Source organism: Tachysurus fulvidraco, chromosome 24 (genome assembly GCF_022655615.1).
Source record: "Tachysurus fulvidraco isolate hzauxx_2018 chromosome 24, HZAU_PFXX_2.0, whole genome shotgun sequence".
In the NCBI taxonomy this organism is placed as follows: domain Eukaryota; kingdom Metazoa; phylum Chordata; class Actinopteri; order Siluriformes; family Bagridae; genus Tachysurus; species Tachysurus fulvidraco.
The window spans coordinates 8,561,950-8,576,444 of NC_062541.1; the positions used below are offsets into that span (position 1 = coordinate 8,561,950).

Sequence of the window (14,495 nt, forward strand, 5' to 3'; positions counted from 1 at the left end):
AAAAATACAGAAATAAAATACAATTAAAAAAAATCTTTTACCGACCTTTCTTTTGCAGTTAATTATGACACAATTTTAACTTTAAGTCTACCATATATCCTAATTATAATGACCCTATCTAAACCTCTCAGTACAGTTACTTCTGAAACTAAAACCACAAAATCAAATATAAAACAAAAACTACTGAAACTGTCTGGGTTTAGAGCGATAGTTTGGATTTTAAAAATAACCTCAACCAACCCAAACCATTTATTTAAGGATCAGGGAGATTTTTTTTTTTTAAATAAATCAGAGACAAATAAAGAATGAGAAAGGAATTTCTTTTAAAAAAATGAATGTGCTAAATACATCACCATGACAGTAAACACAAACACTGAGCTCCACACTAAGCTTCTCCTATTGCGAGACTTTTTTACTTTGAACTACCAAAGCTTTAAGCTGCATCGATTCTGCGGCCTGCAACCGTGGTGCCAGTGAAGCTGGCGTGCTCCCAGAACCACATCTTTAAGAGAGCCATCATGCCACGCCATGCACAGGCCGGCCGCAGAGCATGATTAAACCTCATGACTTCAAACTTTCCAAACACTGGCCTGTCAAAATGAGCCACTCAAGCAGGGCAATAAGCTAAACTCACTTTTCACCAGGTCACATAAGAAAGGACGGTTTCGTTAAGGGTTTTGGTAAATGGATGAAGTGATGATATATCAAACAGTATGGCATACAAAATGTGTCTGGCAGGACGTGTGTGTTGATTATGACTAAAAAGAAGAGAAATTTATCACATATATGATCCGTGCCTGGTCCAGTGTGAAAATAAACACTGTTCGTTTTCATTTATCAACTCTTAAGGTCTTACGCTTCATACAGGTCAGGGGTGACAAAGTATTTAGATTTCAAAATGTATGAATAAAATGCAAAGAAATCACTTTGGTACATTATTCACTCACAGTTCTTAATCCTGGCTTAGGAACCTAAAGTGAAAGTCTCATGTGCTAAGAGTGCTCTCTGATGGTCATGTGTGGAAGTGTATATTTTACAGATTTCTGCATTCCATGTGTAAGGTCAGTCTGGATCTGGTGTTACTCTATCCAGAACAATTTTCCTTCTGTTGAAGGACAAGAAGTTTTCAGAGAAATGCTTGAAATATTTGACTCGTGCATTAAAATCAGACTGCTTGGAGATCTTATATTGCTTCACGGGAATACATTACAAGTGCCGTTAACTCAAAGAAGAGCAGCGGCCTGCTTTTTGCCTGCCTTAAACTCGACATCAAACCTTGGGAGACTCCACAAGACTGTGGAAACTTGAAAGTTCAATTCAGAACATGGAAAAAGGGCAACAATTCTCAGGAATGAAAACAGATTCCGTTCAATTTCCAACACACATCAGATGGCAAAAATTATTACAGTTGCTCGTGAACAGCAGCCCCTTTTTCAGAGAACAGTTTCATGTATCTTATTATATTTGGTGGTATGAGAGAAAAATTGCATCTGGGTCCCACTTGGCATGCTTCACTGACTGTGAAACACATCATTCTGCCTGATATAATTTTTTTTCTCTTGGATTTGACTGGCATCCGGTTTCAATCCAAACCATTTGGGGCTTCTTTTTTGCAATGAAACCGGAGCGGTGAATGAAATTCACACTCAAACTGGATACACTGTGGAGTATAGAGCTAACTGCAGGCTCTGATGTCACCTATTAATTCTGACAATATGGATCAAAAAGAGTGTAAATGTAGCAGCATCTAAATTCAATGTGACTCGTCCTGCACCCTCAGCCAGAGCTTTGGGAGGAGAGACTGGCTGTGGGCATGAGAGGGGGGGTTTTGGCGCTAACCTTTAGTTTTGTGAACGCTGACACCCAAAGCTTTTCTCTCGCATGAGAGAGCTGAAACAACACGGCAGCACCAAACACTTCCATATGTGACCCGGGTGCATGGCTCAGCTGCGCTCCCAGAAAACCAAGAGCCAGGGTCAATATTCTGCTGCTGGCCACAGAGAACCTACATGACAGCCACACAGAAGAGCAAGCGCAAGATCATCCTGTAACACCTGGAGTCAGCAAAGTTGGAGCTGAAACAAAAAGTGAAAAAAGTGGTCTTGCATTTGTAGATGCTTTTTCTGGAGTTAATGACTACTGACTTTGATCTCCAGACATTACATGCTTATGGAGGTTAAAAAACAGCTTCAATCTCATCATTAACCATTTATATATTTTTTTGCTTTTCTAACAAAAAAATAAATAAATAATACAACTTGTGGCCAGTTGCATTTGATAGTTTGCTATTTTATTTCTTAACTACTTCATTATGAGGCATGACGTGCCCTCGGTCAACAGTCCATAATGCTTTACAGACTAACTAGTTCAAACTCAGTTTGCTGGTCATTAAGAAACATTAAGGCCCACCACCAGTTAAAACAGAAGTACGAGGGAAAAATGCTAAAAAAAAATTGTCTGTGAATTATACATAGTCCCAATGGAGGCCTTACAACTAATGATCCAGAAATATGCCCTACAACACACACACACACACACACACACACACACACACACGCGCGCGCACACACGCACACACACAGATTAAAAAAGAAAGAAATGGCTTCCATGACCGTGTGAACCCTTAGCCTTATTTGTGCTGAATTCCAGGGTGGGGAAATGCAAAAACTGTAAGACTATGACCAAGAGTCGTTTGCGGTTCACTAACAGCAATTACAGCTCCGATATCACAACAGTCATTCCCCTGCACGCAGAACAGCAGCTCCTCGGCCATGTTTCCAGCACGGCTCATTGAGGGGTTTTCTCGGACTCATTTCGGAAACCCAGAGCTAGCTGGAGCGGCCCACTTTCCGCCGTGACCCACTGCCAGATTTAGTGAGCCTCGACACATCCTTGCTAAGCTGAAAGAGTTTCTTTTCTGAGACATTTTTACAGCAGAATAACTGATACCTATCTCTGATATCTGATGGAAATCAGACAGAGAGTCTGGTAATGCCTTGTCAGCATTCTGGTTTGCCCACAATGCTAAGGTCCACTAGACTGGACCTTGCTTTGGCGATATGGTCATTTAACTCTGAATAACATGACTTGAGAAACCCCATGTGGAAATTCTTAAAGCAAACCGCAGCTTTTTCTTAAAATAAATATTTATTAGCCGTTCCAAAAGAAATGCAACCTTTATTCGTGTTGCTGATTCACTGTGAGACCCATTTCATTTACACACTGATTTTCTTTAATGTGAGACAGTTTGCAACATTACACAAATTCAGCAGAGGACAAAACAGATGCTACTGGATTAGCTGATAATCCTGATCTTCATAATAATCATATTCCAGTAAGTGTTGAAGCCATGTTTATATAGCCAGTGATTGCAGACAATGCATACTACAGAGATTTATCTCTGTGCAACCAACCAACAGGGTCTAGTCAAAGCTCATACTACTTGTATTCATCACAGTAACCATGGAGGAGAAATAAAACATTATTGCATTAGATCAATAGAGGCATATGCTAACAAAGAGTGATGCAACAGCTTTAGCTCAAGTCAAAAGTTCAAATAGGACACTTTACAAAGCAGTTTTATGGCATTGTAATTATTTAGAGGTCTAGTTAATATTTTAACATGTTTTTATATCTTGATTTGACTAAATGTTGGACTTTAATAGACATTTGGTTGGTTTTTCTACAGGTGAATTTACCTGTGTAGGTTAGGTATGTGTTTTTTATTAGAGGAAAAAGTATTTGACAACATTCTCATTATAATTGACAACATTCTCATTATAAAGTGCAGTTTAAGGTCAGTGTCATTTTCTAAACATTTGTTTTTTGTTCAGTTTTCCACAATGGCTTGAACCTGGTCTGTTACATATGCATAATTTGAGACTGATTATAGAGTGATTTATCAGATAGCATAATGTGACATCAACATGTACGTTTTCTTAATATAATGCAGGTATATCGATAATGATGTAATCCAATTTTTTTGCACCCAGTTGAAAATTTCGTAGTTAGATGCATCCTTATTGACATGGACAGAGTATTAAAACAGGGTGAGAGTCATTTAAAATCTGATAAATGAACAACTGTCATTCTGGGGCAGACAACTGAACAACTAGGACGCCATCAGTAATAAACTGGACTGATACACCAAGACATGGCCTGAACTTCTCAATCCTCGTCCAAGCAAACTAGGATTCACCGCTAAACTCTGTCAATACCGGTACATTATTTGATGAAAATTAACAACATCAATGAGAAATAACAACAAGTGTCCATCAAAACATACCCTACCAAATTCCTAACCAATCAAGTAACGCTTACACGTGCTAACAATTTGGCACGTTTGAGCTATGGTATGTTGAGCTGTGATGTGGTCTGTAACTAACAAAACTGTGTGGGAATTCTGGACATCGGGCCTTTACAACTTAACCACAGAATCTATTCAGAGTAAAAATGCAACTTTAGATCTCCAAGAATATGAAGCATCTCCCATGAGTTACAGTGTGTTTGCTGTGAACCAAAAGCTATGTAGAAATCCTCATTTCAACAACATATATCTTGGCTAATCCCCAACACGGCCCATGGGAAGACAACAAATATGTACAGATTAGCTTGGTAAGCTGAACATGAACTCTGCTTTGCACAACTGTCACTGTAGGTATTGTTGTAATTAATAAATGTGGGAGCCTTCAACAACCCAGGGTATTTTAGCACCTGGCTTTCAGTGGAATTTGCCGGAAAACGAGGAGCTGCTGCAGACGGACACACGCAGGATCTGCTTATTTTCAAAAACGAGTGAAAGAACCGTTCCGAGTGGCCTGAACAAACAGAGTGCAAGCAGGTGGCGAAATAATACATCAACCTCTCTCTCCCTCTTTCTCTCTCTCTCTCTCCATTCTCTCTTTCCTCTCCTTTTTTCAGAGACAGGGTCACCTGCTGACAGTCATGTAGCTCTCGCCAGGTGGCAGACTCTACTCCACGGCCGATACTGCATCCAGACCAAAGCAGATACAGCTTTGGAGGAGATAAAAACAAACAAACTGCGCTGATCGTGAGCATCGGTAATGGCAGTGGCCAATCAAAGGCTTGTCAGTAGTTGCACTTGCTGAATAAATGGCTCGCCTTGACAGGAAATTCCACCAGCAATTTTAATTCTGATCAGGCTTAAAGGAAGTGGAAAGAATAAAAACACATCAATTATAATGACAGGAAGTCTCCAATCACATGGCAAGCAGCTGTTGCCAACACAAGGATCAAGAAGCCATGAGAAGATGGTGGGGAAACCAGTGCAAAATGGATGCATGATGGGAGAAAAGGAAAGAGATTAGTCTAAATGGGAAGGAGAGAAAGACAGCACTAGTTTTGGCAAAACTTCTGTTTAGCGTGCTTTGCTTACTGATTAACACATTACAGTATAGTAGGAATGGGACAGCAAAGTGTGAGTGTGTGTAAACCTACATGCCTTTGCATTATATCTACCAACAATGGAATGCAAAAAAAAAAAATCACCCAAAGCTTGTTAAGGGGTACCATCCATATGGAGATGTTTAAGCCCTTTTTATTTTTTCTTAAACCATCTGTGTTTTATACCCAGCCTGGCTCCCGAGTCTGGGGGATGCAATCAAATTAGTTGAGTCGTACGTGTGCCTCGTTATAACAGGATCGTAAATTTGAAAATATAATTGAAATATAATGCTTGAAATATGGTTGGCTTCAGATGTATAACTGAAGAGTATGTTAAGAACAAAGTAGGAGTATATTAGAGTAGAGTACTTGAAATGAATGGCCAAATCCTAGCTTCTGTATTACGTGTTTAAATGAAGAAAGTAGGAACCACGTCGACACTAATAAGATTCAAAGTCCATAATCTGGAATTAAGCAAAAAAAAAAGGGGGGGGGGGGGGGATTTGATAAGACAGTTCATATATATGCTGCACACTATATTGAGTGCTTATATACGTATAATACAACAGCCTTGAAATTCCTGAGCACCTTAACTGATATACAGTACACAAGATGATCTCTGCAAGATGTGGAAGTAAACCAGCGACCCTCCCCTGAGAGGCAGGCACAATTTCAGGTGATGTTCTGATGATAGAAGACATCTTAAATTACCCCAGTCTGCATCCACTTAACGGCTGTCTCAATGCCCTTACTGTTCGGTATTCCAGGCAGAGCCACTGATGGGCAGGCATCTCTTTTCAAAGAGCCATTCCCCTGGCTTTTCTCTCAGGAAATGGAGGCCACTGCTGGTCAAATGAATCTTAATCCACCCAGGTTCGAGCTCCCCGATGAAACCAGACAGCCGAAATGACAGCGCATCTGACAGTTATGAAAATCAAAGCACTTCCCTGGGCAGACACTTTTCTTTTTCTTTCTTTATTTCTTTTTTTTTTTTTAAAGGGCCACACAAGATTTTTTTAACATAAAAATATGTTTCATGTGTACCCAAAGGAATCAAATGGTTACTGATATACAGTAGCTTAAAAACAAGTGGCAGGGTGAAACAGTCTATAGTGAATTTTTCTGACCATAATAGCAGCTGATGTCAAAATAAACCCGCTAATAATTCAGACTGGTGGACTGCTATGAACAATAATAATAGTGGTGCATGTTGCAACCAGCAGATTTGCAAAATTTCAGTGAGTACCTTCTGACTGATGTGCTGCTACAGGAGTCTGTGTCTCTTTTGAGTAGGAAACCACCTCCTTGGGTAAAAAATCCACCTGGATTATTTTGGACGCCCCCAATCTGTGCAGCCTGCGCCTGGGAATACATATAGACACAAAAACACACCCACACACATAAAACATATTTGCTGTTAAATATATATCTTATGTTTACTGAAAACTAAATATTAGGGATGCATCACCACTGATATTGGTGTCTATGTCCATCCGACACTGTGATCGTATCATTCATTTAAAAAAAAACTGACACTAACAGCTGATACTTTTTGTGATGTGATATTATTTTTTATTATATGGTGTACATTGTAGCCTAATGAATAGACGACATGAAATTACAGTGATCTGGACATATTTCATGTTTAATGATAGAAATCAAAGGAAATTTCACAGATTGAACTGCAATGCTGTAAAATATCATAAGAAGCACTTACTAAACTGCATCAGTTATAAAGGGGGTGAAGCATGCACAATAAAAATGAGCGCATGGAACAGAGACCGTCTACACATTGCTCTCCAGTCTCTGTAAACTTCATGCCAAATCCATAGCATCTTAAACTCAACTTGAACCTCTAATTGCTAACGGCACGTGTCAGTAAACAATGCTGGTGAGATCGATGTCTAAACACAACACTGGGCAAGTACAAATAACAGAATTAAGAGCATGTGCTTTTCATAGCCACTACGCATGCCATGCTGATGTACTCATTAAATGATATTGATGCATCCCTGCTAAATATAAAGACATAAATTAAATGTCTATATTAATAAAACAGCATTTGAGCTTGGAGATTTAACACAAGTAATTTATAAACACAAAGAAAAAGCTGTGTGCACCTGTACTGGTGAGGGTGAATCAATCAATGTCATACACAGCCCCTGGCAAACAGCTGGAGAGTAACCAGCTGAAAGCATTTAAACCCAACAAACTTAAAAAGAAGGAGAGTGGGAGGGCCAAGTAAGGGACAGACAAAGGAAGGTAAATAAAAGGCCAGACAGGAAAAGATTGAGAGTCACTGTATTGAGCATTAAAAGAGACACAAAGAGAGTGAAAGGGAGAATAAGAGGGAAAAAATAATTAAGGAACAGGAACGGCAAAAAGAAAGAGGAGGAAGGAAATACCCGAGCTCAGAATCAGCCTGCAGCTGGAGAACAGAGGGGTCAGTGTCCCACTGCAGGGTCCTGGAGCGAGCAGCAGGGGGCGCCACACAGGGACCAAAGAAGGAGAGAACATGCATGATTAGCCTCACTACTAATACACACTGTCACACTAAGCACACTGTCACACCACATGCAAGTCCAGAACACTGTGGAATATGGAGCTATTCTCCTGTGAAGGGTAATCTAAAGTAAATCCACAAGAATGTATTATTTTAAACATCAAATCCATAGTCAACTTTGTTAATCTGCAACTGTGAACTGCTAATCCTGAATAAAATTACTGTACAGTCACATGTGTAAACAGTAAGACATGGGACACTGTACTTTTTAAATGTAGCAATTTTACAAATAGCACTTGTCCAATGTCGGTCATGGGAAGTGTATAATGGTCCTACATGGCTAATATTTTACAGTAACACTACTGCTGCTGCTCAAACTGTATGAATGTGTCTGTGACTAAAACACAGAGCAGGCAGTGCATTTAATCACCATCTAATTAGGGCCCGAGCACCGAATGGTGTGAAGCCCTATTGTTTTTGCTCGGGTTTAGTCATTTTTTTTTTTTTTTTTTTTTAAGCACACATTGGCCAATTGGGGTCCCTTACCATGCTCGAAAACTCTTGAAATTTGGCACACACGTCAGAGTCGTGCGACACTAGGCTCGGGCAAAGGCTGGAATACGGACGTGGTAGGGGGGCTCTGTAGCGCCCCCTGTAATGCAAAAACAAACATTTGTGTTTGGGCAATTATGTACGCACATGTACGAGAGTTGGTACGCATATAGGTCTCATCGACCCGAACAATTTTCGCGCTCTAAACTATGAGCTCCGCCCAACAGGAAGTCGGCCATTTTGGATTTTTTTATAAGTGCATGCGGTGAACTTTTAAATAGTCCTCCTAGGGAATTCATGCGATTGACATCAAATGTGGTGAACTTGTATGCAATGAACATTTAAATACTCTTACCAAAGGATTCATGCGATTGAATCTAATGCGAAATTGCGAACGGATTTTTGATATCTCCAACACTGTTGCTTAGATTAACTTGAAATTTGACACATACATCACATTTGTCAGCCGTTAAGTGTGGACAAAAAGGTCAGACAAATGTGTGTCTCTTAAGTGGCTCACTAGCGCCCCCGTTTGTCTAAAATGTGGGGTTTCATTTACCCACAGTCCACTGATATTTACCCACTTCATGCACTTGCCCACCGTGCATTGTTTTTTGGGAGGCACCGTATAGCGATAAAAAACATGCGAGGGCCCGCCATCGCTGCTTGCAGCTATATTTATCATTTTAATGCAAATCTAATATTTGAAACTTGCTTGTTCGTTAAAAAGTTCTTTTTTTTAAAGAAAATTTCAGACATAAAACTGTCAATATTTTGGGCAGAAAAAGGCATAAACAAACAAACAAACAAAAATAAATAGATAGATAGATAGATAGATAGATAGATAGATAGATAGATAGATAGATAGATAGATAGATAGATAGATAGATAGATAGATAGATAGATAGATAGATAGATAGATAGATAGATAGATAAACAAACAAACAAACAAACAAATAAATAAATAAATACATAGAAATTTCAGTTGGTATTTTAATGCCCCAACAGCCTCACTGGGTCTAACCTGATCACAGCATTGTAAACGGTCAGGATAAAATTGACTATGGATTTGAGATTTCTGACAGAAAATGTACTCCAAAACAGAATTAGTCAAATCACAGAACAGGGGAATTACATAAAAAATCCCCATCAGTGTGTAGAGAGGTGTTTCTACACAGTGCAGTTTACACACATGAATGAGAGACAGCAGAGATAGTACATGGAAAAGGACTGCAATGTGAAAGGAAAGATAAACAGACTGTTGTTATACTGTACATAGACAGGCATCTGGACAGGACTCTGGTGTGGTATGACAATGTGATTAATTATTTAAAAAAATTAAGTAAAATGGGGAAAAATACAAAATGATTATATATATATATATATATATATATATATATATATATATATATATATATATATATATATATATATATATATATATACACACACACACATACACATGCTTGTAGCTTTTTAAGCTTTTGCACAGCTAGAAATGCAACAGGTTTGAAACAATTGGATTTGACTAGAAGAAATATGTTGACAGCATGTTATCAAAACTCTTTCTCACCTTTTGTATGTTTAGTAAGTCTTTTAAAGATTTCACATCATCAGCAAACACTTCAATTTATTCTATTTTTTCCACTAGTCAGAAAGATACTATGCTATCTAGGACGCTGGATACTAGAGTAGCTGATTTTGTAGCTACAAGCAGCTTTCACGAACACAGAGGAGAATTTTAGTTAAAGGTACAATTTCAGAAGGCAGAAAACACCAGTCTGGATTCTGAAGGATACCTAGATTTAGCATTTGCTATTCTGCACCAGATCCTGCCACACGTCTAGCGTGCTGGCTGCCAGAGGATGATTGGTTCCCTTTTCAGTCTGTTTCCTCTTAAGGTTTCTTGTCTCAGTTTTTCCTTACCACTGTCGCCTCTGGCTTGCTCATTAGACTTCTAAATCTAAACCCAGATTTCTGTAAAGCTGCTTTGTCTATTTGTTAAAGCACTACGCAAATAAAACTCAACTGACAAAATGCATTTCTGTTATAACCAAAGGCTAAATAATGCATCTTGTTTCCATTTCGGTTACTCTGGCTATGATTAAGCAGCATCTTCTTGTGTGTCCATGAGAGCAGTATTAGTCAAAGCCTGTACAGGAACAAGTTGTGAAAGGGGAGTGCTGACCTTCGAAACTTTGGAGTAACCTTCAGCACAAGTCATGAGCACACTGATTATTCCTTCACTCCAACACACCCAGTCAAAAGGAAGTGTCAAACACACGCACTATGGGATGACACTGGATTGTCATTCACGTTATTTTAAATGGCTCCAGTCTATCCATGCAAGAGGAATCACTGAAGTCAAGGCTTGAGGCAGTCTACAGCAGGCATCAGGCATATGTCACCTTGGGGAAACACACAAAGCTGCTCTATATTTTCTCTCTGATACTGTGAGCAATTTTGATGACAAAAACACATCCTTACACTAAATCACTTTATTCTCATCTTTGGACTGGTGTTTTATATATTAATACGTATTTTAACACCACCTGACCTAAGAGAGAATGAGAATGAGAAATTCTTATATGTGAGAGTCAAAATTGTATAATCGTACATATGACCCCTAGTGAAATAATTATTATCTCTCACAATAGTACTGATTCAAGTTCAGCGCCAATCTAGAAGACACGTTTGCTTCTCTGTCACCTGATTACTGGCTTTCACCTGTTTTATTCTAACTATACAAAATCTCTCCATACAGCCAGCTCATTCAGTGAGGTTTTGCTTCACTCCTGTGTATTTCAGAACATTGTATAAATCACTTTACCAGTTTTGCCTCTATCTTTGGTCCATGTTTGTCAGTTTGATTGCCCTGCATTGTTCTGATCACCCGATCGATTGACCCCAGCCTTCTCCTGTTTATGATCTTGTCTTGATTTGGTTTTAAACAAAAGCCTAGTGCTTCAACTCAACATACCACTTCATTGCTTATAATGGCACGGATTGCAATGTTTCGGTCTCTAGAGAAGTACGAAATACTCTAAAGATGGGTTTAAGCTCCCCATCCACCAGAGCAGCGTAGCGATGCTGAGCACAACCCGGATCCCTACAGAGAGCAGTGACAGAGCTGAGCACAGCCATCATGTGTCACGCAGGCTTAATTACAGGCCTGTCTGCTGAATACAGTTCAAGCAGTTCACCCTCGAGTCCTCACTTTACCACACAACTACAGGAGACACTTCAGTGAACTGAGAAAACCAAATCGAACTCTAAAACGTCCTTCAACATCACACTGTTACAGAGGAGATTTTCTAATGACTCTTACTTCTTCTTTTTCTTACGAATTCTTATGGATCCTCTCTGCTCATTTATCAACACTCATTCACTTAACCAAAGGAAACTCCAGATATCCTGGATGAAACAAGTGACTTTCTGCCTCATGTGTCATTATACAGGACGATATTTAATCCTATTCGACTGATCCGGTTTAGATTTGAAGTTAATGTGTTTTCTTTATTTTGAAATTGTATACCAAGTGGAATGAAACTAAAGTGATTCAGATTGCTATGTAAAGTTTTCAATTCCATTTTTAAGTAACCATATGCAGAATATGAAGCCATCTAAAAGCTTCAGACTATTTGTGTGTACTGAATGTGGGGTTCCTCTAAATTCTTCCAGTTACTCTTACCTCCAAAAACATGCCTGTTGATGGACTGACTGCTCTAATCCACTTTATACAGGTCGAGTAGCAGTGCATCATTAAACCATACATTCAAATGAACGAATGAACATTTAACATACATACAAACTCACTAGCAAATCCAAATTTTTTCCCCGTATCTACCTGAAAAGTGGTGTTAGAAAAAATATCTGTCTTTCTTCATTGATATACTGTACAAATGTTTTTCTGCAACATTGTGTTTTTTGTTGGAAAAGTAATGTTCGGAACTATGAAATGTTTCAATACTGACTCGATAATGCAGACGTGATAAAAATAAATACAGCTTACAACATCTGCACAAAACAAAAGCTCCGATCTAATTATACAAAAGGAATTTCTGAAGTCAAGGTCTGAGACTGTTGCCCTGTGCAGAACACTTTCAAAATAAATCATAAAAATTCAGATTTTAATTGTAGTAATTTATATATACATATAGGTGTATGATTATGCTAAGTTGAGCCTGAATCTCCAGGTTTTGCTCTGAGAAAAAAAAATAGATGTGTGTTTAGAGGGTCATACAGTAGTGACGCTTGGAAATGATATATTTTATGTCACTGGCTTGAAGATCCTAAACTGGAGGGCAATCTATATCAAAATATATACAATTATCATAAGTAGATTTAAAGATAATGTCTCTGCATCCTGTCCAACATTTTTCCGTCTGTATACGTTTCTATAAACTCTATAATCACCTTCCTAAAATTTTCCCGACATAGTTCTGTTTTCAAGTTAATCTGCCTATGCTTTAAATATTCAAAGAAATTAAAATACTCTCTTTGTGAACTGCTGAATAATAAATAACTTGTTTTCTTGCAAAAGTTCATTAAAGTAAATATATATATTTAAAAAAAGAGTACATTTCTGTGACTACCGAAAATGTCATTTAAAAAATAGACAATTACAAATGACAGCAACAAAACTAGGAACTACAGGACACACATTTAAACTCACATACACTGGTTCTTACCTATATCTGTTGATGCCATTCAAAAAGACAGAGAAACAGAGGAATCGGTTAAAAAAGATGCGAGCTTGAATAATAATTTATCCTTCTTTCTGAAGTGCAAATCTTTCAGTAAGCTTCCTTCATTTAGGTTACGGTGCTCTGATTGAATTGGTAGTAAAGACAATTCAACATGATAGCTGACAAGTTTACGTGTCTCTGTTTGATATACAGGCTGATACCTGAATCTCAATCCCACAAATCAGTGCTGAGTAAAATAAACACTATTCTGTACTGTGGTGTTGTAATATGAAAAAGATAAGAACAAAATATTAGCAAACAGGCAAATAATGATGGTTGTGCAGATGAAGAGGTTTAAGATAAAAGAGTTAATCTGTGATATGGATATTTAAGTTGATAAAGACGTAAGGGAGAGACGTACCTTCCAACAGTTGTCCCTTCCACAGAGTCCTGACTTCCTGTCTCACTCGGAGTGCTCATCGATTTTGACGGAGACATTTGTGCTGGGACTAAAACACATATAATATAAAGGTTAATTAACTTTTAACGGCATATATATCATAAGACATCATCGTTTGTTGATAATGTCACAACCAGAGGTATAAATAACATGCAATGAATACATATAGAGATGTTGGCATAGCAAGGCAACAATGCCAGTCTCTGGTTATTAGCACATCTCTCCACTAGGTGGATCCAGAGCTGCATTAACTAATCTATGCACAAATTACTATCTAAAGCAAATTCTAATCATGTAATTTCCCAAACAAATCAATATACTGTACCTTCAAGCTGTACAATGTGGACAAAATGAGCTGGGTTTATATTTATGTGTACTGTCAGAATAGTAATTCTTAGAATATAACTAAGATAATATATCTAAGAATATGTTCAAACAAATGGAAGAAAATGCAGAATGACAATATAAAATGAATCTGCATTAATTAAATTGAGCAAAATATTTATCTATTTTTAGCTTTATCAAAAGTCGTGTCTGTGAAACTCTCAGTGAAAACTTTCATATGGGTGATTCCACAAGTGGAGTATAATTTCTGTCCCACTGACATTACAATTACAAATATGCATGTGAACTATATTCTATATGCTATATTCAAGCATAAGACAAGTCCTGGATGAATGAGATCAAGTCAAGACAAAAGCTTAAAGAGGTCAGGTCAAAGGTAAAGGCAAATTCAAGTCCAAGTCCAAATGAAAGTGAATCCAGCTCAAGGCTGAAAACCATAAAACCCTTTCCAAGACTAATCTTTTACTTCAACTACATGGCTATATTTGTACTGTGCCAGTGTATAGGCTTGTATGTAATAGAAAAAGAAAATACATCATGAACA

At 38.1% G+C, this 14,495-nt stretch overlaps 1 protein-coding gene across 5 annotated transcripts in view; it reads right to left on the reverse strand.

The window, feature by feature from the left end:
- The window catches only part of LOC113661650 (cytoplasmic dynein 1 intermediate chain 1), a 51,012-nt gene that overhangs the window by 32,661 nt on the left and 3,856 nt on the right, over positions 1 to 14,495 (reverse strand). For 3 of the 5 annotated variants that reach the window (XM_047808282.1, XM_047808283.1, XM_027176026.2), the window contains exons 5-8: positions 13,568 to 13,655; positions 13,150 to 13,155; positions 7,809 to 7,868; positions 6,650 to 6,765 (exon numbers count right to left, since the gene is read on the reverse strand). In XM_047808282.1, the coding sequence (XP_047664238.1) occupies positions 6,650 to 6,765; positions 7,809 to 7,868; positions 13,150 to 13,155; positions 13,568 to 13,655 (270 nt within the window). The remainder of the gene's footprint in view (positions 1 to 6,649; positions 6,766 to 7,808; positions 7,869 to 13,149; positions 13,156 to 13,567; positions 13,656 to 14,495) is intronic. The other 2 variants (XM_047808284.1, XM_047808285.1) reach the window with 2 other exon arrangements.